The following is a 24631-nucleotide window of genomic DNA, read 5'->3' as shown; positions in this document are numbered from 1 at the left end:
GTCATTATCTCCCACCCATCTGAATGATGTGTGTGTCTTTTGGGTGGTGGTGGTAATGTGTTAAATGTTAGCAGTGAAGGGTCATGAGGGTGATTGTGATTGGAGGAGAGAACAGGAAGGGATGGGAGCACAAGGTATAATGTTACATTAGCGTTGCTGCTCATTTGTCTCTGTCAGATCTCTTGTCTTTATCCCTGAACTGCTCAACGTTCTGCTTGCTCTCACATTTAGGCAGTTCTGTTATACATCCCTACAGCTTAACACTGACAGAAACACACTTGTGTGCACTGCATATAGATTTTTCAGTTAAATAGACATGCGTATACTCCAGTGTGATGTAGCAAAATGGCATTATTTCTGTTTCATCTACGATTTAGTCGTCAAAACGTTCAGTGCACAGGGCTGATTTCAGAGCAGTGTGTTTGAAACCTTTCAGATGGAATGGCATAGGAACTTTTTAACCAGGAATACCTGACATTAGGGGGCACAATAATATCCTTATCACACCAAGTTTTCAACTAGATCAATGCATATCTAAGGTGGATGGCAGAAGCGGTCTAAACAAAGCACCGAATGCAGTCTAATTCCTTTCTTTATTTTTCAAATTATTTTGAATCACCTTCCATATAAATTGTGTAGGGCTGTCTAAAATATATATATATATTAGGGATGTGAATATCTGCCAAAAATGCCATTCGATAATCAAGGAGCAAAAGTCGAATACTGTTCGAAAATTGGAAGGGAAAAAAAACGCACACTCACAATGACAGAAAGGGAGGCCAATTTAATCTTTTGCGGTTTGTCATCAAACAAACTGTTTATTAATTGAACAAGGAACTTGTTTTTGTCGTGTTTTTTTTTACACAGTAGGCTAATTGGAAGAACAAAAAAAGGAAAAAAAACATTAAGCAAGACAGTCCGTTTCTGCATCGCCAAACCAGATGCTCGTTAGATCAAAAAATAAAATAAATGCGGAAGGATACATGTCATAATGATTTTATGCTGAACCTGCCTACTTTTTAAACAAATTAGTTTTAATCAGTGTAACTATTCATAGTCTAATGCTTAGGCATATGTCATATTCTTGTTCAAAAAATGAGCATGTCAACATGTTCTGGGAGCAGACGCGAGCGCAACCTATTAACAATTAGTCCAGCCGCGGAGAAGACCCGCTCGGATGGCACAGAGGTCGCAGGCACACTCAAGTAGGAGATTGCTAACATTGCCAGGCGGGGATATTTCTTCTCGTTGGCCTTCCACCATGTCATGGGGTCAGCGTTCATTGGTGGGCATATGTCTTGACAGTATTGCAAGAGTTCGGTTGTGGCTGTTGCTGTTTGCTCGATGTTATCATCGCCAAACAAAACCGCAATCGCGGCAGCAGAGAGGGTGTCATTTCGTGGATTTTTAGCCGCTGGTGGTTCGGTAGACCTTTCTCCCTCTACGTCAGTGTCTCCAGCGTTATCAATGCTGGACAGGAGGTCTCTGACTTCGGCCTGCACAGCGCCTCTAACATCGTCTGTTGCAAATCTCAGGTGCTTGTGCCTTGGGTCTAGGAATGATGCGATGTATGCAATCTTTCGTGCTTTGCTGACTTCTGCATGACCGAGTCTCCTTTCCAGTGATACAGACACTGTGCTTTTGAATCCCTTGACTTTGGCGTTCTCCCCTGGGATTTCTTTGAGATGCTTGGACAGTAAAGTTACGGTCACCGGGTACACTATGGAGACGGACACTTCATATTCCCCACACAAGGCAGTAGTGGCACATTTTAGCGAGTGCAACACGGGTAAGACCTCCTCCATTACAATCCAACTATCATCTGTCAATTCTAGGGTGTGTGCATCTGATAGCTTAGTGACACTCCTGTCTGATAAGGCAGCACACACGCCCATCGCTGCTCCAATAAGCGCTGGAACATGTCATACACCGAATTCCACCTGGTCTTACAGGATTGCACTAACTTATGCTCAGGTAAATTCTGGAGTTGTTGCTTTTGCTTTAATGCCTGTGTTGCAACTGTGCTGTGGTGGAAATGGAAAACTAGGCGCATTAGCAGATCCAATTATGTGTTTTATGTTCGGTAGTTTGAAACCATCGCTTATTGCAAGTTGAAGTGTGTGTGCTGAAACAGGGCTGTGAGTCCCATTCAAGTTCATCGTTAGCGTTGGCCAAAACCATGTTTTTTGCGTTGTCATGCACGCAGGCTGTGACCTTTCCAGTTAGCCCCCACTGGTCGCGAGCATTAGAAAGAACAAGTGCCAGATTTTCAGCCGTGTGTCGCTCTGGCATGGCTTTGGTCTGCAGAACGGCACTCTGCATCTCCCAGTTAAGCGTGTAATGGCAAGTGATCGTAACATATGATTCAGTTGTCAGTGCCGTCCATGAATCCCTGGTCAATGAAACTGTACGAGCACTCGCTAAACGGCAGCGCAGATCAGTTGCACTTTCACCATGCATTTTTTCTACTCTGGTTGTGATTGTCTTTCTTGTTGGAATGGTGTATTCAGGCTCAATGAATTTCATTAACTCCCGGAAACCTTCTCCAACAACGCTGACAGGGAGCATATCCTTAGCTATCATCTTATTAATTAGCATAGTGATCTGCTCACTGCGCCTAGCATCCAACTTACGTCTACCCAAGAAACTAGCCATTGACTGCTGCGTGCTGCCTGAGGATGATGAAGCTGCTGCCGGGTGCTTTGATCTCAGGTGGCTATGCATCGTTGTTGTAGAGTGGTGGTATGCCAGCTTTGCTTGGCATAATTTACACTCAACTTTATCATTGTTAATTTTTTTAAATGAGTTCCACACAGAGCTTCTTGGTTGTTGCATGGTTGGTCGCAGAGTTAACGGCAATGCTCTTCTGTTTTTTGTTTACACTATGTACAAAACGTGTACCCTAGCTAGATCACGCAGTAGGGGGTTTCATTCATGTTAGCGACACCTTGTGTCCCTGACCTGAAAATACCCTGCTGCGCGATCTGTGATGGTAGGCGCGGAAAATATAATGATATTCGAAAAAGCTATTTTATGATCGAATTTCGCACGCAGTTCGACTATTCAACCATTCGAAGATCGCAACTCATCCCTAATAAATATATATATATATATATATATATATATATATATATATATATATATATATAATAATGATTTGCAGATCATTCAAATTAAGTTTGATGAATCGGGGAAAAAACAAAATTATAATTTTTTTTTTTCTCCCCCGATTCATCAAACTTAATTTGAATGATCTGCAAATCATTTATTTATAATATGATTCCATTCAACAAATGAAACATTGTGGAAATGATATAAAATTAAACCCTTCCCCCACCGAGCACCCCTCCACCACCATCCAACACAAACACGCACCCCAGTGGTCATAAATATTTAGAAACATTAAAAAAAAAATACTTTCAAGAGTATACACTAAAAAAAAACAATAAGATTACACACATTTAAAACTACAAATCCCTATCTGATGCCCCTCCCCGAGAGCCTTCCAAAAAGGCCAAATAGCTGCCCCACTTTTTTAATCAAACAAACCCAGGTTGCCTAGCATTCTATACGACAAATTCTTTATGTATTTATTCACTATATTAATGAGTGCTTCATTGCTCAAGTGTTTCTATACAAATTTTGTTAGACTTCCTTACACAACAAAATATAAACTATAAAACAAACTCCAGCCAATAGGCGGAATAAGCACAAAGAGCTTGTAGATTCATCTCTGAAGCGGTCCTGAAGGTTTGTTACTCTACAAAATAAACACTAGCCACTATGCAGAACCAACACAAAGCACACAGATTCCTCAAACAGTCAAGTGAATGTTCAGTGAGCCGGCCCACTCGGCTGCAATGGGAGTACAACAAGATGACTTACTCCATTGACTTTGCAAGACATACTCCACAAAATAAAGTCCAGCCGATAGGTGGAACCAGCACAAAAAAATCATGCAGAATAATCCATAAAATTTGTCCCGAATGTGTGTTACTCTACAAAATAAACTCCAGCCACTAGGTGGAACCAGCACAAAAAAAAGTGTGCAGGTTCATCAAACAGTCAAATGAATGTTCAGTGAGCCGGCCCACTCGGCTACAACGTGAGTACAAGATGACTTTCTCACTCCATTGACTTTATGAAGGACATCGCTTGCGGTGGACATGTGAACTTTTTTCGGCCATCCTTAGCATCTGTTCTCAATTTGGCAAAAGCAACCTTCCGTTGATGTAAAAGTTTCTTGCATTCCTTGAATATCATGTTTGTGTCTTGTCAAATTCGTAAAGTCTGGGAACAAGAAAATGCTGTTGTTCTTCCAAGAAAGCCTTCCTTTACTCCTCACCTCACATAACACAAGATCTTTATCGGATATCTAAAAAAATTTGCCAGAATTGATTGGGGCCTGTCTCCCTCCACGGGTTGCTTAGCAGGAACCCTGTGAGCTTGCTCGATTTCTGGTTTATGGCCTATGTCAAGCAGATTCAGAAAGAGCCCATCCAGGAAATTCAACATATCCTGTCCCTCTGCTCCCTCAGGAATTCCAACGATACAGAAGTTATTCTACCGGCTACGGTTCTCAATGTCCTCCAACTTCCCCCAGACATGCTCAATACACCTTGGTCTCTAGCAGATTATTCCATCTCTGACTCAAGGTAATCAATTCATTTCTCGACATCCCCCACTCTTGTAACCACATCAGTGAACTTCACCTCCATGGCAGTGATTGATCGACGAATCGCAGCAAAATTCTTCGTCAGCAATGACCTTCGTCAGCATTGCCAACATTTTCTGCATCTCTTGCTGCATTTCCTACTCCATTTCCATCAGCTTGAGCACGTAAGTGTTTTAATGTCTCCAGAGCCCGAGGCTTTCAAATTTTTGACATTGTCCTCCTAGAATTGTTATGGAACAGTGTATCGAATCTCACCGGTTTATGCCGTTTTAAAAGTATTAAAACTAGCAAAGTGTGCAGAGCTCGTCATTCACACATCCAATCCTTGCGTGTTGTCACGTGACTCCCTAGCTTCCCTACAAATTGATTCTTAAAACCCAAGAACTTAACTTTAACAACAAAATTTACATTTAATTCTAATCGCACATAGCACATGTGGTAAAGAAGCTCTTTTGTTAATGTGAGCTTAACTAAACAATTGGAACCCTTGCTGAAATGTCAGTATTCTTAGACCATATAGTTTTGGCACCTGTTCTAAAAATCAATGTAAGTGTGTGTGTGTGTGTGTGTGCGCACGCAATTCAAGACATCATATTTAGTGTCGAAATACATGGATATGAACATTAACAAAAGTGTCAAATATTGTTTTGTCTAGATTTCACGGGATTTTACTTGTTGGTAAGATCATTTAATGAGCTGTTTTCTCTCACACACACTTTATGTGGTTGATGTTTCTGTGGCGCTAGAATGGAATTTTTTGTGTTTTTGTGGTTAATCTCTGCCCCTCTCAGACTATGAATGTTTCGCACAAATATTGGGGCCACCTGCCTGCCACCATACATTGAAAACATTCTCTTGCGCTGTCATGTTAAAATGATGGGAATGCTCTCTGGTTATTTTCCATATTCCTCTCGTGCCTCCATTTCTCCCTCTACAGGAAGTGAAATGGTGGTATCTCCTCTAGGCTGTAATTACTGTCTGGTTCCAGTATTCAAAGTGAGCAATTTCCCCCTCTGCATAAGGCCGCTGCTCTCTGCCATGTCCAATCAACATCAACACACACACACACACACACACACACACACACACACAGTAGAATCCTCTCTCATCAGCATGGAGCGGGAGATCATGCAATAGGGGTGGGCGATATGACCAAAATCTTCTATCACGATACGAGTAATTTTATATCACGATAACGATATATATATATAGATATATCACTATAGTTTTTATTTCCTGGATAACCAATAAAAAAACAAATTTCAGTCTGACATGATGTCCAATATTATTATAAACTTTCCTTCAGAAACTCCAGATCTTTTCAAAGCAAATAAAAAAAAAGGAAATATTACATAATTTGAGAAAAAATTAAACAAATGAAAATAACATCTGGCAGAAAATAAATTTCAAATACATTGATAAAAAAAAATGACTGAATGCAGAGCGCATCTTTTGGCTTTCATAATATACATTAGCGTGCTTTATTTTAAATTGGTTAAACAGATCATTTGTATTACCACAAGGTAACTGGTATGGCACACTACCCACTTATGTAGTGGTAGCTTGTGAAAGGAACAGTGGCATCCTCCTTCCCTCTGTAGTGCTAGGGTCTTCTCCTTAGGCTAGAGAGAATAACCCTTGAGCCTCCCATCCTAGGGTTACAGGTCAGGGTTTCACCCCTGTTACTGGTAATCCAGTACTACCTGTTGCATGAGAATCTCACCAATAGCTCTCTGAAGCCATTAACACAGCGGTTCTCAAAGTGTGGGGCGCGCCCCACTGGTGGGGAATAGAGACGTGACAGGTGGGGCGCGCCAAACGGGGGGAAATTTTTCTTTTTATGCATTTCTGTCTTTATTCGTTCATGGCGAGTCTGCATCGTCAACTTCATCTTTGCAGTGACACATAAAACACCAGTTTATTAATAAACAATTAAATGTCTCCTTGCTATGTTTGTTTCACATTCATAATCATTACTTTTGCCGGTTCTTTGTGGCAAGCTTTATGCGTGCGGTCGTGTGCTTGAGTGCGGCTATATAACGCTCAGTATCCTGTATAGCCTACTTAAGTTATTAAATCAATATAAAGGGCGATTTGTCCACTAATGGCTTAAATGAACAACTACTAGTCGACTAGAAAAAAACTTTAGTTGGAGGCAGCCCTTATTTCACATGTTTTTGAACCAGCAGGCCATTCTGGGTTGAGCGCGCGACCCTGAGCGGAATGAGCGAGCAGAGCGGAATATTCAGAAATGCGCGCTCCGCTCACATGCTCTGATCGGAACAAAGGAATATTAGAATAATGACTCATTAGTTTATCTTATAGCTATACTGCCCATAATTTTAATCCAATTTCAAACACAGTATGTTATGTCTATTTAAAAAATATATATTTTTCACGTTTTTAAGTACAAAATGATGTTAGTCTTTTGCCACATCATATCTCTGTGAGATGGGCTTTTCAGCTGTTGCTTCACTGAAAACTAAGTACAGATCTCAACTGAACATTGAGCATGACTTGAGAGTGGCAGTATCAAGCCTGCAACCCTGCTTTGAGAAACTGTGCAATGCAAAACAAGCTCATTGCAGCCACTAATGCAGGGAACATGAATTCTTTAAATACTTTCTTGCCAAATGGATTTCTCTTTTTTTCTTTTTTTTTAACAGATTGCAAAGTAGCACTTGTATTTCTTTTCTATTTTTTTTTTATCTTGATACAAATGTTGACACAGCTGCACTTTTATTTTCTCTATTTTTGAATTTCATGCAAGTTATGACAGCTGCATTTTTATTTTCTTTATTTTTGAACTTGCTGTTATTTCATGTAAATAGTTAGTTTGGATTTAGATACAACTTGTTACTGATACTACTTGTTACTTGTTACTACTGTTCAATAAATTGGAACATTTTAAGCTTGTTGCATATTTCATTAGCATTGTGTTGGGGCGATGGGGGCAGATGGGGCTTGAAAATTCCCCCTTGTCCAAAGTGGGGAATGACCGAAAAAGTTTGAGAACCACTGCATTAACATGTGATTTGGTGAATTGGGTCTTGTCTACAAAACATGTGAAGACTGGATCTGGCGGATTGTGTGGAAGTCACCACTTGATTGGTTTCAACGGACATGAAGGCAGACCCAGCAATGTGCTGTGGAGTGCTGCAAATTAAGGGCTCAGAAGACACAAGCAAAGCTGATGGCCATCCAATGCATATGGTTCCATCCCCAGCTGTCTTGACATTATCTTGCCACTGGATCAGATGGACTCGGACGAGAGAGTGAGGTTGATGATACACAACTCTTCTTTGCTTTAAACAAAAAGACCACGCAAATTACTTATCCATCCCATTCAAGCCCTGTGGCAACATGCAAGCAACAAAGAGAGGTGCACTAGAAGTCATAGCCGCAAACATGCACGCAGGCAGCTCATTATATCGGAGCAGCTGCTTAGTCCGGCAGCCCCTGAGCAACTGAGCAGTCCTCTTTAGGACTGCAATGCTCACCTCTGTAGCCTGAGGAAGGGGCTCGAAAAGGTGCCTTAAACATTGCCTGCTCCACCCAATCCTGGTCAGCACACCGCGGATGAAGGGGACACTTTCAATGTGGTCGAAACCATCAAACTAAGAAAAAGAATAATACTATCCCTCTGCTAGTTGGCAGTTGGAAAATACAGTGACAGGCCAAATAGGAGAACAGCCCTGATTGCGGCAGAAATTGCTAGGCACATGATCGACATCGCAGCCCAGAGTGAGATGCGGGTGGATGGCGAAGACTAGCTCTGTGAGTGCGCGGAAGCTAGTTTGGCAGCCCTACAGAGATCCTGGGGCACTCCACCAGACGCAACAAGGACTGGTTTGACGACAACTGCACTGAGATCAAACAGCTGCCAGAGGAAAAACATCACATCCACCTCAGTGACTCAACGTCCTCCTCCAAGAAGGATGCCTTGAGAAACATACGAAGATCAGTCCAGCAAATGCTTCGACAGATGCAGGACTCTTGGCTGTGTGCAAAGGCAGATGAGATTCAAGGATACGCAGACAGACTCGACATGAAGAACTTCTACTCAGGACTGAAAGAGGTCTGTGGACCCACCTCCTCGGGATCATCCCCTCTCCTCAGTTCAGATGGAACAACACCGATCACAGAGGAGAAAATACTGTAGAGATGGGTTGAACATTTCAACAGCTTTCTAAATCGTCACTACCCTGACTGAGAAACTTCATTAGCTCTTCCAGATCATGTGGCAGCAAATTAAGATCCTCCAGGATTTCAAGGACTCTTCCATCATCGACCTGTACAAGGACAAAGTCAACCAAAATGTCTAACTATCGTGGCATCTCCCTACTGTTCATCGCAGGCAAGTTCCTTGCCAGACTGCTTCTCAACCGCATCACAAAACACTTGGACTGCTCCAAGATATTTAGTGTGGATTCCGCAAAGAGCGAGGTACTATTGATATGGTGTTTGCTGCCAGACAGCTGCAGGTAAAATGCCAGGAACAGAACACCAAACTTTTCTCCATCTATGTGGACCTAACCAAGTCCTTAGACATCATCGGCAGAGATGGCCTCTGGAAGATCATGGCGAAATATGGGTGTCCTGCAAAGTTAATTTCTATGGTGCGACAATTCCACGATAGTATGAAAGCCAGAGTTCAGGACAATAGTGAGTAGGGCTGGGATAAACAATAATTTTGTTAAACGATTAATCTAGCGATTATTTTTTCGATGCATCGATTAATCTAACGATTAATTTTCTCAGTTCGATTATCTCCATTAATTGACTAATAGCAATTTATACATGTTGATTTACATATCTGAATGAAAAATCATGAATTCCTTAAAATTGCAATATACGTTTATTGCTCTTAAAATTCCAAAATAAAAGACTATACAAGTGCAAAGTAATGCATTCTTAGTCAGAGGTAGCATTCAATAAAACCTTGAAGCCTTGCAAACACATAGGTCTAGCTTACTGAAAAAAAGTGCATCTTGTAATTCTTCTTTCAGATTAAAATAACACCTTGTCTAGCATTCAATAAAAAAAATAAAAAGGTCACCCAAAATACTTTTTTAGAGCAATTGGAAGAATACAGTAACCAATGTAAACGTGAGGGCTTTAAGCTAATACAGAGAGTGCTTTTCCAACCAAAGATAAATAAAAATGAACAGCGACAGTGGGAGCCAGCAGCCTGTCATGGCGTCCTTCCTGAACCAACAGAATTGAACATTTATGTTGAAAACACATAGTCCTAGCTTACTGAAAATAGTGCATCTTTTAATTCTTCATTCACATAAAAATAACAACATAGTAATACACTCTGCCACTCACCTTTTTCTTAAACTCAAAATTCAAAAATAAAATTCAAGTAAAAGTGTACAAGAGCAAAATAATGCATTCTGATGTCTAGCATTCAATAAAAAAATAAAAAGGTCACCCAGCCACCCTTTCTTAGAGCTATTTCAAGGACTCTTCCATCATCGACCTGTACAAGGACAAAGTCAACCAAAATGTCTAACTATCGTGGCATCTCCCTACTGTTCATCGAGAATACAGTATCTATTGTAAACTTGGGGGCTTTAAGCTAATACAGAAAGTGCTTTTCCAACAAAAAATAAATAATGAAAATAAACATTCAGAATTCAACATTTATGTTGAACATAGGCCTTGCTTACTGAAAAAAAAGCATCTTAATTCACATGCAAATAACAACTTGCACTCTGACACTTTCATTTCACCTTAAGAATACTGTGTGTGCGTGCCGGGTGGCGCCTCTTCAGGTGCTGGTGCATTGCCGTGGTGCTAGAATGGAAGACCATCTCCATTTTGTAAAGATGACTTATCACAGAATTGTTTCCTTTTAAATTAAAGAATTCCCATACTTTAGAGGAACGAGTGCGTGTCGCCTTGCACTTCTGATATTCTGAGGAGCCACTCGTATTGCTACTACTCTCCGGCGCCGCCATCTTTGTTTTGGGTCTGACGAATCGACGCGCATATTTTGCGTCGACGTATTTTTTGCGTCTTTTTATTTATTGCTGCTTTAAATCTGTTTGGAACCTAATATATGGATTGCCACTGGATCGCAGAGCTGGTTTGAGCAACTACATCGAGAGACCGACTAGTATGATCTAAAACGCATACCTCCCATCACTGTGATTTTGCTCACATTGGTTCTGAAGTTGAGAAATGCACATCTAAGACATGCTGTTAATGTCCAAAAGAGAGTGGTGTCACTACATTCAAAACTAGTTGTTCCGTTTGGTTCTGTACACACTATTTAAAATTAGTGCTTGCTACCAGAATTTTTTTGTGAATTTGGTTGTAGAATGTGGTTGTCACTACTGTATTAAGCTGCAATGTACACATGGCCAATCTAAACCCTGAAACACCCACACACTTTTTACCATGGGTCAGACAAGTAAACTGATTGCTATAAAGTGGTTTTGTGTTTTTATAAGTTTTATTTTATTTGGGAGCTGTGCTGTCAGAGTGGCGCTTTTAATCTGGGAGGATTATGGAAGTAAATAAAGCATGCTCTCAGACAAAGCCGCAAAGCACTGGGGACAAGGGCCACGATAAGACACCCCCCTCTTTAATTCGGTCCTGTTGTTTAATTTCTTTTTTACTTTACAGCAAGTGTTTCCCCTTCCATGCCACAGAGCACGATAACAGGAAGAAAGAATTATGAAGGAAATACAAATATCAAGAGAAGGCGCATGAAAACAGAGGCTTTGCAGTGCTGCTTAACATTCAGTTTGGCAAACATGAGCTTGACGCTGCTTTAGAGCTTTTTTTTTTTTTTTTTGTTTCTGATTCACAGAAGCCGGTTCTCATAAGCTTTTGCTGGAGAAGGACGAGTGATTAGTTGCTCGATTGGTAGAGGTATTTGCGTCAGTTCTTGATTTATTTTCAGATTTGAAATCAAATATATTGAAATTAGCTTCACATGTCTTCAGAATTAGTGTTGTCAAAAGTTCAGGTACTTCGGTACCAATTTGACACTACAATAAAAAAGATTTAATGATACCAGTTTGTATTATTCATTAAATTTAAAATTTAATACATAACATTTGAAAATTACCGCATGCACAAACAGTAATCTAAAATACAAACATTCCAAAACTGTGTCCTACATTTAATTTGCCAGACTCAAAGGACAGTGTAACGGATGAGATTTCAGAAGTTTCACAAACAGTGTATCCTGAAAGTGAAGTTTCCTGCAAAAAATAAAACTAAACTCCGTTGGTAGAGCGGGTTGTCCACTAATCGCAGGATTGGTGGTTCGAAGCCCGGCCCACACGACTCCACATGCCGAAGTGTCCTTGGGCAAGACCCTAAACCCCAAGTTGCTCCCAATGGCAGGCTAGCGCCTTGCATCGCAGCTCTGGTTGGTTTATGAATGTGTATGGATGGGTAAATATGTCACAGTGTAAAGCGCTTTGAATATCGTTAAGTTTAAAAAGTCGATATACACTCACCTAAAGGATTATTAGGAACACCTGTTCAATTTCTCATTAATGCAATTATCTAATCAACCAATCACATGGCAGTTGCTTCAATGCATTTAGGGGTGTGGTCCTGGTCAAGACAATCTCCTCAACTCCAAACTGAATGTCAGAATGGGAAAGAAAGGTGATTTAAGCAATTTTGAGCGTGGCATGGTTGTTGGTGCCAGACGGGCCGGTCTGAGTATTTCACAATCTGCTCAGTTACTGGGATTTTCACGCACAACCATTTCTAGGGTTTACAAAGAATGGTGTGAAAAGGGAAAAACATCCAGTATGCGGCAGTCCTGTCGGCGAAAATGCCTTGTTGATGCTAGAGGTCAGAGGAGAATGGGCCGACTGATTCAAGCTGATAGAAGAGCAACTTTGCCTGAAATAACCACTCGTTACAACTGAGGTATGCAGCAAAGCATTTGTGAAGCCACAACACACACAACCTTGAGGCGGATGGGCTACAACAGCAGAAGACCCCACCGGGTACCACTCATCTCCACTACAAATAGGAAAAAGAGGCTACAATTTGCAAGAGCTCACCAAAATTGGACAGTTGAAGACTGGAAAAATGTTGCCTGGTCTGATGAGTCTCGATTTCTGTTGAGACATTCAGATGGTAGAGTCAGAATTTGGTGTAAACAGAATGAGAACATGGATCCATCATGCCTTGTTACCACTGTGCAAGCTGGTTGTGGTGGTGTAATGGTGTGGGGGATGTTTTCTTAGCACACTTTAGGCCCCTTAGTGCCAATTGGGCATCGTTTAAATGCCACGGCCTACCTGAGCATTGTTTCTGACCATGTCCATCCCTTTATGGCCACCATGTACCCATCCTCTGATGGCTACTTCCAGCAGGATAATGCACCATGTCACAAAGCTCGAATCATTTCAAATTGGTTTCTTGAACATGACAATGAGTTCACTGTACTAAAATGGCCCCCACAGTCACCAGATCTCAACCCAATAGAGCATCTTTGGGATGTGGTGGAAGGGAGCTTCGTGCCCTGGATGTGCATCCCACAAATCTCCATCAACTGCAAGATGCTATCCTATCAATATGGGCCAACATTTCTAAAGAAAGCTTTCAGCACCTTGTTGAATCAATGCCACGTAGAATTAAGGCAGTTCTGAAGGCGAAAGGGGGTCAAACACAGTATTAGTATGGTGTTCCTAATAATCCTTTAGGTGAGTGTATAAGTGCAGACCATTTACACGTCGTAATTTAAAAATATAAGCTAAAGCCCTGAAATTGAAGAGATTGTGATTTAGAAATATATTACAATTGTATAGTAAAATGTAATCTTCAGTGTAATGATAATAATAATAACGAAGCAATTTATTACATGCAAGATAGCTGTTGAATAAAAGTTTGGCAAAAAAATACAATGTCATGTGAAAGTTATATTTTCACTTGTTAACATTTTTAATTAATTGATTAAACACCATTTTGATGAATGTAATTTATATGTAAAAAAAAAAATAATAAAATGAATAACTAAAAGGAAAATTATTTGGTAAAGAATAAACAGATTTCAGGGTTACTTAAGCAATGCATCCTTAATTGAGAAACACTTGAAGGAAACATTTCTTTTATTATTTACATTGAAATGTAACTTTAGGCTAAACGTGTGTTCAGTAGCACATTGTCATATTAGCATATTTATGATGTGGTACCAAAATTGGTATAGAGAACCGTAAAATTCCACTGGTATCTGTACCAACTACTGTAATTTTAGTACCGTTACAACACTATTCAGAATGCTATTATGGAGCTTTTTGCGATTTTACGTATTGTTTTATTGATTCAACTCTTAAACAATGAAAAACAAAACGCATACAAACAGAATCAAAACATAACCCTTACAATTGCTAAAATTCAACAAATTCTTTGATCTTAACACATCCCCCAAAGACATGGGTTGTCTCAATCTTCTGATTGACATCACCAGCAGGTGGGTTTGTCTTTAAGACCAATCCTATGCAATCTAGAGGGGGTCCAATTCACACTGTAAAATCTTGAATTGCAGAAGCCGAACCCTTGCATCTCTAGATGCATACTTGTTGTTATTTAGAATCCTAGCCAACACTCCCTCCTTAATACCAAGTTTAGATCTTTCTCCCATAATCTCTTAAAATAATTTGAAGTTCTGTCCACCAGACTCTGAATTAGCAGGGAGTAAGTAATACACTGATGCTTCATGACCTTTCCAAAAGTAGTAATCACCACTCCCAGAGTATCTGCTGCTTTAGGGGTGTGTAAACTACTCCCAAAAACAGAACAAAGCAGGTTGCTCAGTTGTAAATGCTTATAGAACTGAGATCTGGGAATCCCAAAAAATTGTATACAATTTTCAAAGGATCTCAACACTCCACTCTCATATAGGTCACGGAGTGTAGTAACCCCCCTCACAATACACTCTGACCAGCAAAAAGGAGACTTGTTGATGCATAATTTGGGGTTCAGCGATGTGCTCGAGGCAACAATTTAAATGATTGTCTGAATTAAAAGCTGGACAATTTTGTCCACACCAAGTGCAAATGTGAGACAATGGGGTGTAACGTCTCAGATTTGTTTGATAGAAAGGAGAAATAGGGGCAAGAACTTCCTATTCGATACAAAACCAGGGAGGTGCTCTCTCTCAGGTGGAAGAGACCCCTGCTCTTACTTGAGCCAGCACTAAAGAAAACATGTCCACCCCATATCTTCCCAAATTTGTAATCTTCCTGTGGGGAAGAAACACTATCAAATTTATTTTGATTTAAGAAAATAAATTATTTTCCTTTTAATGGGGTGCCCCAACCCACTTACATTCCACATAGCGAGAGACAATCCACTCATTAACATTTGAGATCTCAAACAGCCCACGTACGCCTACGAGAGCCCCCGTAACAACATTGCCATCGGATTGCTCCAGTCCGGTGCTTCTATACAAATTTTGTGAGACAAGATTAAGGGACTTTTTTTGCAGCATGCAGGAAATCACACATACACTGCTCCTCTAATGAATGAGTGCTTTCTCAGTCCTTGAAGCATGGCAGAATGGCCTATGGAGGGAGAGTTGTTGCCAATTCTAAGCATTCACGATTTTAAACTTTCAGACATGATGTAATTGAGATTAATATGCCAGTTTGTTTTAAAAATGTGTAAATTACATGTGTAGGAATATTAATGCCCATTTTTCTAGAGTCGTTACAGTAGTTATTCGAAGTGAAGAGGATATAGAGGCTGATAACAGGTTTAAAAACTAATTAAACGACAAATAATCATGCAGATACATGATGCGAGTTGTGACAGTCAGATGTTGTTGAGTGATCCTGTTTGAGCAATCATGAGCTCTTTTAGCTTAAATCTTTAACATGAGCGCTCGTGTCAATCAAAGACGTGCACTCTTCAGGTTCATCTCACCAGTCACTCATCCCAATTTAAATCAGATTAATGTTGGTCACAATATCACTGATAACCTTTAATAACGACACCACGTCTTCATGCATTTTTAATAATTAGTGATTTGTGTTACAGCAAATCTCAAAGACAGTAAACGGACCATAGATATTAATGATTTCTTGCTGGAGCAGTTTTAGAGCTTGTTGTGAATATATTTTTCTTATTTTTGAATGTATCTCTGTGGTGTGTGATGCTTTTATGGTTTTTACTGGTTGTCAGTATGTCACAATGGCATTTTGATATTGAAAACAGAACTATTAATAACTGTTTCATTGTTGTTGAACTTGTACCTGTTCAAGTGTAACTGTTTAAGTCACTTAAGTGGAATTGCGAAATTGAATTAGTTTTTATAGAATAATTTTTTTTGTTGTGACTATTCAAGTCAAGCCGTTTACACAATTTGTAAGTGTATGTAAGAATTCTATTCATCCATACAGATCTTGGTGGATTTAAAGTTACAATAAGCTATTACACCATTCTAAGTAGAAGTTGAGTTTTATAAAAATGCTGAAGTAAAAGTTAAATGCATAAAGCTGAAGACATCTTTTAGTTACTTTGCTTACCTAGTTATTTTTGTAAACAAACAAAAACAGTCTGCAGCTCTTATCTAGGTAAATACAAGTATCGGATATTTAGGTAGATATTTAATATTTAAATATCGTGATCAGGGGCCAAAAAAGCTGATCTGGACATCCCTAAAAATTACATATAAAAATCTTTAAAACAAACTCAGAATAAACACAAAGATATAGATAGATAGAGATTTTTTTTTAAAGATAACCATGTATAATTATTTCATCATAATATATTGAATTATTGTCATATGAGGGGCTTTCTCAGCAACTATTTGTATGTGCGATTAAATGCAATTAATCGGGACACCAGGTAATTCAATTACAAATTGTAATCGATTGACAGCCCTAATAAATATAATATATAAACCTTCAGTTTCCTCAGGCAGTCAAACGAATGTTCAGTGAGCTGGCTGTTCAGAAGTACAGCAGATGACCTAATCCTTCCAATGTCTTGCAAAAAAATATTCCAAAAATCAAACCATCCAATAGGAAGCCCAAGCACAAAGATTGAGCAGATTCATCCACAACTGTTCCAAAGGAGTTTTATTCCACAAAACAAACTTTGTGGAACCAGCACAGAAAGTAACAAAGAAGGCACCCAGTTTCATTGGACAATCAAGTGAATGTTCAGCAAGTCAAGCTCACTCGAGCAGCATAATAATCACCAAAATAACTTATTCCATCGACTTTATGAAAGACATCGTTTTTTTGTGGGCATGTAAATTCTCAATGGCCGTCCTTGGTATCTATTCTCAGTTTGGCCGGAAACATCAGTGCTAAAGTGATCTGTTGATGTAAGAGTGTCTTGCATTACTTGAATCTATCATGTTTCTCTTTTGTTGAATTCGCAAAGTCTGGGACCTCCAAGAAAGCTATGTTCACGTCAACCAATGGAGAACCAAAATGGAGAAAAAAAGTGATCTCAGTGATTTGGACAATGACATAATTGTTGGTGCCAGACGGGCTGGTTTTAGTATTTCTGTAACCGCTGATCTCCTGGGATTTTCACGCACAACAGGCTCTAGAATTTACAATTTTGCAATTGTGCTGAGAATAGCATCTAAGAATGCTATTCTGAGATGCACTTTGGCGCTGTTTTGGCGGCACAAGAGGGACCTACACAATATTAGGCTGGTGGTTTTAATGTCGTGGCTGAGATGTGTATTTAGTATACTTTTAATGGTGATTCGTTTTTTTTTTTTGCATTTTTATTTTTTATTTTGGGCTTGACAGCCAATGATCACTCTGTGCTTACATTGAATGGAAAAATTTATCAAAACATCTTTTGTATCCCATGGAAAAAATAACAGAATATTTTTTGGAATGACGTGATAGTAAATAAATCATGACAATTTAATTTGAGTCTCTCTTCATCATGAATGTAACAGAACTGTGTTTTCTAAAACAAATTACTGAATGCATTTTAATCAGCCGCTCCCTCTATTTTCCAGTATAATTTTGTGGGGAGGATTCTTGGCCCTCGTGGACTCACGGCGAAGCAGCTGGAGGCAGAGACCGGCTGCAAGATCATGGTGAGAGGGAGGAGCTCCATGAGAGACAGAAAGAAGGTGAGACTTTCTTCCTTATCCCCCTGTTTTTCTTTCACACACTGTTCTGCTTGCGTTTGGTGTTTGGGTCCAGTTTTTGTTTTTTTAAACCTAATGAACCAATTCACGCATTTGCTTCAAGTGTGTCTTTTTTTCATACTTGCTAACACACACAAGGTTTGAACTCGCTTGGCTCTGGCTGAGACCTAATTCTATTTCAGGCCTGGATATGGTGGTTTTGGTGTCAAAGAGAGAAACAAAAGGACACAGTAGACAGACTCCGAAAGGAGGACTCAAATATTTTTTTTATACTCTGAGGAGGCCTGCTGTGTGATCAGCAGAGGAAGAACTAAAACCTGAATAATGGGAAATTATGGCCCCAGGTGGGATTTATGTAGCACAGAGAACATTACAGTGCTGCCCCGTCAGCTCCAGCAGAGACTTTCTCCAGAGTCGGGCAAAATGACATTTATATACGTGTAACTGCTCAGCGCTACAAGCTGAAAATCAGAAGAAATGGCTGATTCTGTAGTAAGTAACTGAGCAGATTTAATTCTGAAGTCTTGAACGACCCACGGAGAATTTTTTATAAAGAATCAGCAACATTTGTCTGGTTGAGTCCAGTTTTTTCGGTCTCTTTTGTTCCTCTGTACCCATCCCAGTGGAGCGGCTTTATCTGGAAATCCCATATCTGTGCATTCGCATTACTACACACATGCACCTGATCCCCAGCTGTGCTTCCCTCTGGAGGAGGCACATGTGTGAACAAAATATGAGTTTATTTTGTTGCCCTTAATACCACCGTTCAAAAGAATTACACAGTTAAATATGATTTCTTTAAGACAACAAATACATATGTATTTTTCTACTGCTTGCTGCCATCTAGTGGAATACAGTCTTTTCAAACTTTATATATTTTAAACAAAGTCAGGACAAAATATATATTTAATCATTATCTCACGAGCAAGTGTGCGATATGGCCCTACATCAGCACGGCTGTCATTGCCTGTGGCTGAATCACAGCAGTGCTGATATAGGGCCATATAGCACAATTGTGAATGTGATGTTGCTTATATTCAACAGTTCAATGAACAAGTAAATAAAATAAAAAAATTTTTTAAAATTGAGTGGTCATAAAAACGCATTTTTACATCACAGTAGCTGGTGTGCAAGAGTCATTAACTATAGAAACCGCAATCTCTGCGTGCGGAGAGAGGGAGAGAAGAGAGATTGTATACATTTTTAATGGCTTTGTGGGAATTAATTACAATCCCTTGAAGCACTGCACATGACATAATTGAAAAATATAAAACTATTAAAAGTTGATAATTATAGATTAAATAACGTATTTGACAGATTGCTAAGTATTCAGATATATACAAATACGTTTGAGAGTGTAGGGCGACTGTGTTTAGTCATTTGCGGTGTGTGATGGGCGTGGGCAGTCTGTTGTGGTATAAGTTTCAGCTGAAAATGAGACTGGAGTTATAGAGAGAGACATGCACACAGTTATGAGCCTAGTTTGACCATTCTAAAGAGACTGAAGACAGTTGTGATGTGCCCGGGCTGAGGAGGTTGTTTATTTAGCATCCATTAGCAGAGCCATTTTTATGCTCTCAATAATTTTGTTTGCCACTGTCTCTGGGGACCAAGAGCGATGGAGACAAAAAATTGGAGAGAAAGTGAAAGGAGGGAATTTTATTCAGGAAAGAATGTAATGGGAGTCTATTTGATCAAAACAAGGTTTAGTAAGGTTATTTGTGAGGATGGGATATGGTGGTTTAGAGTGTGCAGGAGTGATTATGTGGTTTATTTTGTGGTTGCCTGTTAAGTTATGTTAGTAGTGTGTTATTTAGCGCTTGCTCTGTTAGGTAAAACCATGGATCACTAGAAGACTCGTCTCCGGAGAAAACACTTTGTTAGCCTTAAATCAGACAGACACTTTATTTAACAGCTCCCCAAAGGTGATTTAACCCCAGTAGCCATTTCAGGGATTGCATACACACCAGTTCACACACCCTTAAGAGACACTACATCCTCATACTTTGTGTGTGTGCGTAGTGAAGCCAAGCTCAAGTAGATGTAATGGGAGAGGACAGGACAGACAAACTCTGGATAATAACCTGTCCCACTGTGTAGCCTCTTCCTCTGATCAAACACTGTTCAAATTGAGGGCTCTCAGAAACCACAGCACTGATCAAATGTAACAGACTGCCACTCTCACCAGAGTATCACAAAACCTCTCCAGAACTGTGACACAGCAAGGATTTATTCTGTCCCTTCCTACTTGTTTCTTGCTCAAATTGAGTTCCCTTTCTTTGCGTATATATATACACACACACACACACACACACACACAGCATATATTGGAAAATATCACTTTAGTGTGTGTGACATTTTTAGAGCATTTGGAATTTCAGGTCAAGGTTTCGTTAAGAACTTCTGGTCTTTACAGCTTTGGTTGTTTATTTCAAAGCACTGGTGTTAACAAAATATTTTTTAGGTTTGATTTGTTTCTGTAGTTGTTTGTGACCCTCATTTAATTCCAAACATGATAATGGAATAGTAAAAAAAAAAAAGAGAAATCTATCATAATTTCTCACCTTCATGCCATCCCAGATGTGTATGACTGTCTTTCATCAGCAGAACACAGAGATTTAGAAAAATATCTCCGCTATGCGTGTCCATAAAATGCACGTGAATAAGCTCCAAAAGCTTATATATATATACAGGGCTCCAGACTAAAATGAATTACTTGGGAGCCTTTGGCTCCTTAACTGAAACATTAAGGAGCCAAATGGCTGTTTTTAGTTGCCAAATCATATAATTGGTCGATGTCGATTTTTCAGAAACCAGATCGAAAAGGAAGACCGCTGATAATCCATTTAATCTGAGGTTTAATAAACAGTATATCTAGTTAAGATATGCAAGTTTGCATTCTCAATGTTCACATCACTTTCATAATTTATACAAATATAAGATCTACAATTTTTTTTAATTTAGTACTGCTCTTCAGAATCTACATAAGCAGATATTTACATAAAGTATACAATGCATATAGTAGTGTGTTGCCTTCTTGAGCATCAGTGAAAGTTTTCGCCTTGTGTTGTAGTTTTGTATGAGTCCATTAATTGTCCTAAGTGTCAAAAGCTGGATCATATATATGATCCAGCTTTTGACACTTAGGACAATATATTTATACATATTTATACATATACACAAACTCAGCAAAAAAAGAAACATCCCCTCACTTTCAACTGCTTTTGTTTTCAGCAAACTTAACATGTGTAAATATTTTTATGAACATAAGATTGGACATAAGCAAGACATAAACTGAACAAGTTTCACAGACATGTGACTAACAAAAATTTAATAATGTCTTCCTGAACAAAGGGGGGTTCAAAAGTAACAGTATCTGGTTTGGCCACCAGCTGCATTAAGTACTGCAGTGCATCTCCTCCTCATGGACTGCACCAGATTTGCCAGTTCTTGGTGTGAGCTGTTACCCCACTCTTCCACCAAGGCACTTGCAAGTTCCCAGACATTTTCTAGGGGGAATGGCCCTAGCAGTCACCCTCCGATACAACAGGTCCCAGACGTGCTCAATGGGATTGAGATCCGGGCTCTCCGCTGGCCAGAATACTAACATTCCTGTCTTGGAGGAAATCATGCACCGAACGAGCAGTATGGCTGGTGACATTGTTATGCTGGAGAGTCATGTCAGGATGAGCCTGCAGGAAGGATACCGCATGAGGGAGGATAATGTCTTCCCTGTAATGCACAGCATTGAGATTGCCTTCAGTGACAACAAGCTCAGCCTGATGATGCTCTGACACACTGCCCCAGACCATGACGGACCCTCCACCTCCAAATCGATCCCGCTCCAGAGTAAAGGCCTCGGTGTAACACGTATTCCTTAGAGTCTGTTCTTTACCTCTGGTGAGACTAAGGTGGGTTTGTGCCCATAGCAGGGTTTCCGCGGGGTCTTAAAGTCTAAAAAAGTCTAAAATTTCAAAATCACAATTTAAGGCCTTAAGTCTAAAATTTGCTGAAGTATTGTGTTCTAGGTCTTAAATAATTTTAAACAGGTCTTAATTTTCCTACGTCCATGTAAATCTCATTTAAATGCTCCGGCAGAGCTTTGGAATGTTTTTTTTTTTATTCCGTGGTGTTGTAGTTTCTTATTTCGCTAGTCCAAATATAATTCGTTGTATTACGACTACAAAATAGACCAACATGCAACAGCCAATCAGCTTTGAGCTTTCGTGTTATTGGCGCGAGTCTCTCGGATACCACAGAAAGACGTAAAACGGATTTTATTCAGCTATGGGGAAGTGCAAGTTTAGCGATACTTGGCTTGAAAAATCTGAATTTTGTGCTTGGTTAAAGCCAGTTGCAAATAACGCATTTGAAGCCTACTGCTTATGCAAGAAAGCTATTAAATTGGGAACGTTGGGTGTACGGGCGCTGGAGTCTCATTCAAAAAGTGAAAAACATCTAACTGCTGTGAAGGGTCTCCAGCAAGCCACAGCCATCAGCCAGTTCTTGCAAGTATCTGGCGGCTCCAGCACTACTTCTACACTGCCTAGGCTAGGCCCACGCAGTAGCTCTGCAACTCCCGCAATCGACCTCCGTGTTGCTTTTGGATCAGAGCCAACACTAAAAGCTGAGGTGCTCTGGGTTCTCCACACGGTGACAAGACACCAGTCCTACAGTGCGAATGAGGAAATCGGGGAATTGTTTAAAACAATGTTTCCGGACTCTGATATAGCTAAATCCTTCAGATGCGGGAAAGATAAAACGTCCTACATTACGCGCTTTGGAATAGCGGATTTTATATAAAGAGAACTCATTTCCAAAATCACGGGACCGTTCGTGCTGATGTTCGACGAAAGTCTGAATCACACCACCAAAACAAAACCGCTGGACCTGCACGTACGTTTTTGGGAGGGCGGGCAGGTGCAGTCAAGATACCTGGGATCCCAGTTCATGGGTCATGCAACTGCCGAGGACTTAATGAAACATGTGAAAGTAAATGTTTTATTTTTGCAAATAAATACATTTTAGCTAAAATTATTTTAGCTGTTACGACTTTGTTTATATATATATATATATATATATATATATATATATATATATATATATATATATATATATATATATATATATTTTTTTTTTTTTATTAGCAAAAGGGTGATTAGAGTGGTATTTTCTGTTGTATTAAAGGAGAACTCCGGTCAATTTTAACATTGAGCTCATTTTTTTGTAAATTTGGAGTGCTGTCAGTACAGAGATCAACGACAAAAATCGGTGTTGCCTACACAGTGTTATCCTCTTTTTAAAATTTGCACCCTGTTGACTTAAATGGGGCGCATTCTCTTGAGTTGCTTAGTTACCAATGATCGCGTGCGTGAATTCGACAATCGACTACTGTGGACTTCGACCGAAAACAGGAAGGCCCTGTCCCAATATCCACACTACGCCCTAAGGTCTTCCTCGAAGTGGACACTTGTTGAAAGTGCACTTAGCGGAGTAAGTGCGCAAGGGCCCGAAGCTGTGAAAAGCAGAATTGGGACAGTTTTGCACACGTCACTATCTACGTCACTTCTGTTGTGATCAGGAGAGCAAACGCCGTTCGTTTGGCTAATGCGTGTGCTGCTTATAATAGCTGTAACATGACACAATCCTTTGAATGAAAAAATGTATATTTTTTTTTTACTCTTAGCTACCAACCTTTCTGTTAATGTTATTAATACTAAAACCGTTTTTGGCTTAGATAAATTGTGATTGAGGTTTACCTGAGCTTATACTGTCTTACCGTATTCACAGCGATTCGAAATGCAATTTTAATTATGTTATTATGGAAATTGATATATGAAATTCTTCCCATACATGAAAAAATACATGACGTGTTGGTGATATATTATATATAGGCTATATATTAAAATAGTCTTACATAGGCTATATGAAATAAAATGACACAACCCTGTCTCTTTTTGTTAAATTTCAGTTTTATTGATCAATAATAGCCATTATTAAAGTATAAGTAGCCTAAAAGGTATAAGAAGCTATATAAGTCAAGAAATAAAGCAAGTTAAAAGATTCAGTCAAACATAAGTCAACAGGCTAACGTTACAGTTAAATAGCCTAAATATATAAAGTTATGTTAGGAGGGCCAGCAAGGAAAAATCAGCTGAGCTCAAGAATATTGAGGAGGAGATTCTGGCCAAGAGAGAAGAGCTGAGATCAATGTAGTGCACACTCACGCATCCGCAAACTCACGTCAAGATGTTTCTGTTTTTATTCTGTAGTTCAAAAATGCTGTCTTCAGTACTATGTTCAGTTTGAATATATTCATTTTCTTTGCAAGTAATTTTGAGACTCTGCGTTTCCTTTGTACGTTTTTATGTTGTGACATAGGTCTTAAATTTCATTCATAATGGTCTTAAAAAGGTCTTAAAAAGTCTTAAATTTGACTTTGTGAAACCTGCAAAAACCCTGCCATAGGCTATGTTGTCGGTGATGTCTGGTAAGGACCTACCTTACAACAGGCCTGCATGCCCTCAGTCCAGCCACTCTCAGCCTATTGCAGACAGTCTGAACACCAATGGAAGGACTGTGCATTCCTGGTGTAACTCGGGCAGTAGATGTTTCCATCCTGTTCCTGTCCCGCAGGTGTGATATTCGGATGTACCGATCCTTTGCAGGTGTTGTTACACGTGGTCTGCCACTTCAGCACTGTCTTAGGCATCTCACAGTACGGACATTGCAAATTATTGTCCAGGCCATATCTGCAGTTCTCAAGCCTCCATGCATCATGCTTAAGTCACGTGTGTGTGTGTGTGTGTGTGTGTGTGTGTGTGTGTGTGTGTATATATATATATATA

At 39.6% G+C, this 24631-nt stretch overlaps 1 protein-coding gene across 1 annotated transcript in view; it reads left to right on the top strand.

The window, feature by feature from the left end:
* Positions 1-24631, top strand: part of LOC127656869 (protein quaking-A-like) — a 130842-nt gene that overhangs the window by 54867 nt on the left and 51344 nt on the right. Inside the window, 1 exon segment of the mRNA XM_052145392.1 lies at positions 17649-17765. Coding sequence (XP_052001352.1) covers positions 17649-17765 — 117 coding nt within the window.

This window comes from Xyrauchen texanus, chromosome 16 (genome assembly GCF_025860055.1).
Source record: "Xyrauchen texanus isolate HMW12.3.18 chromosome 16, RBS_HiC_50CHRs, whole genome shotgun sequence".
NCBI classification, from domain to species: Eukaryota; Metazoa; Chordata; class Actinopteri; order Cypriniformes; family Catostomidae; genus Xyrauchen; species Xyrauchen texanus.
This window is presented reverse-complemented; position numbering and strand designations above follow the sequence as displayed.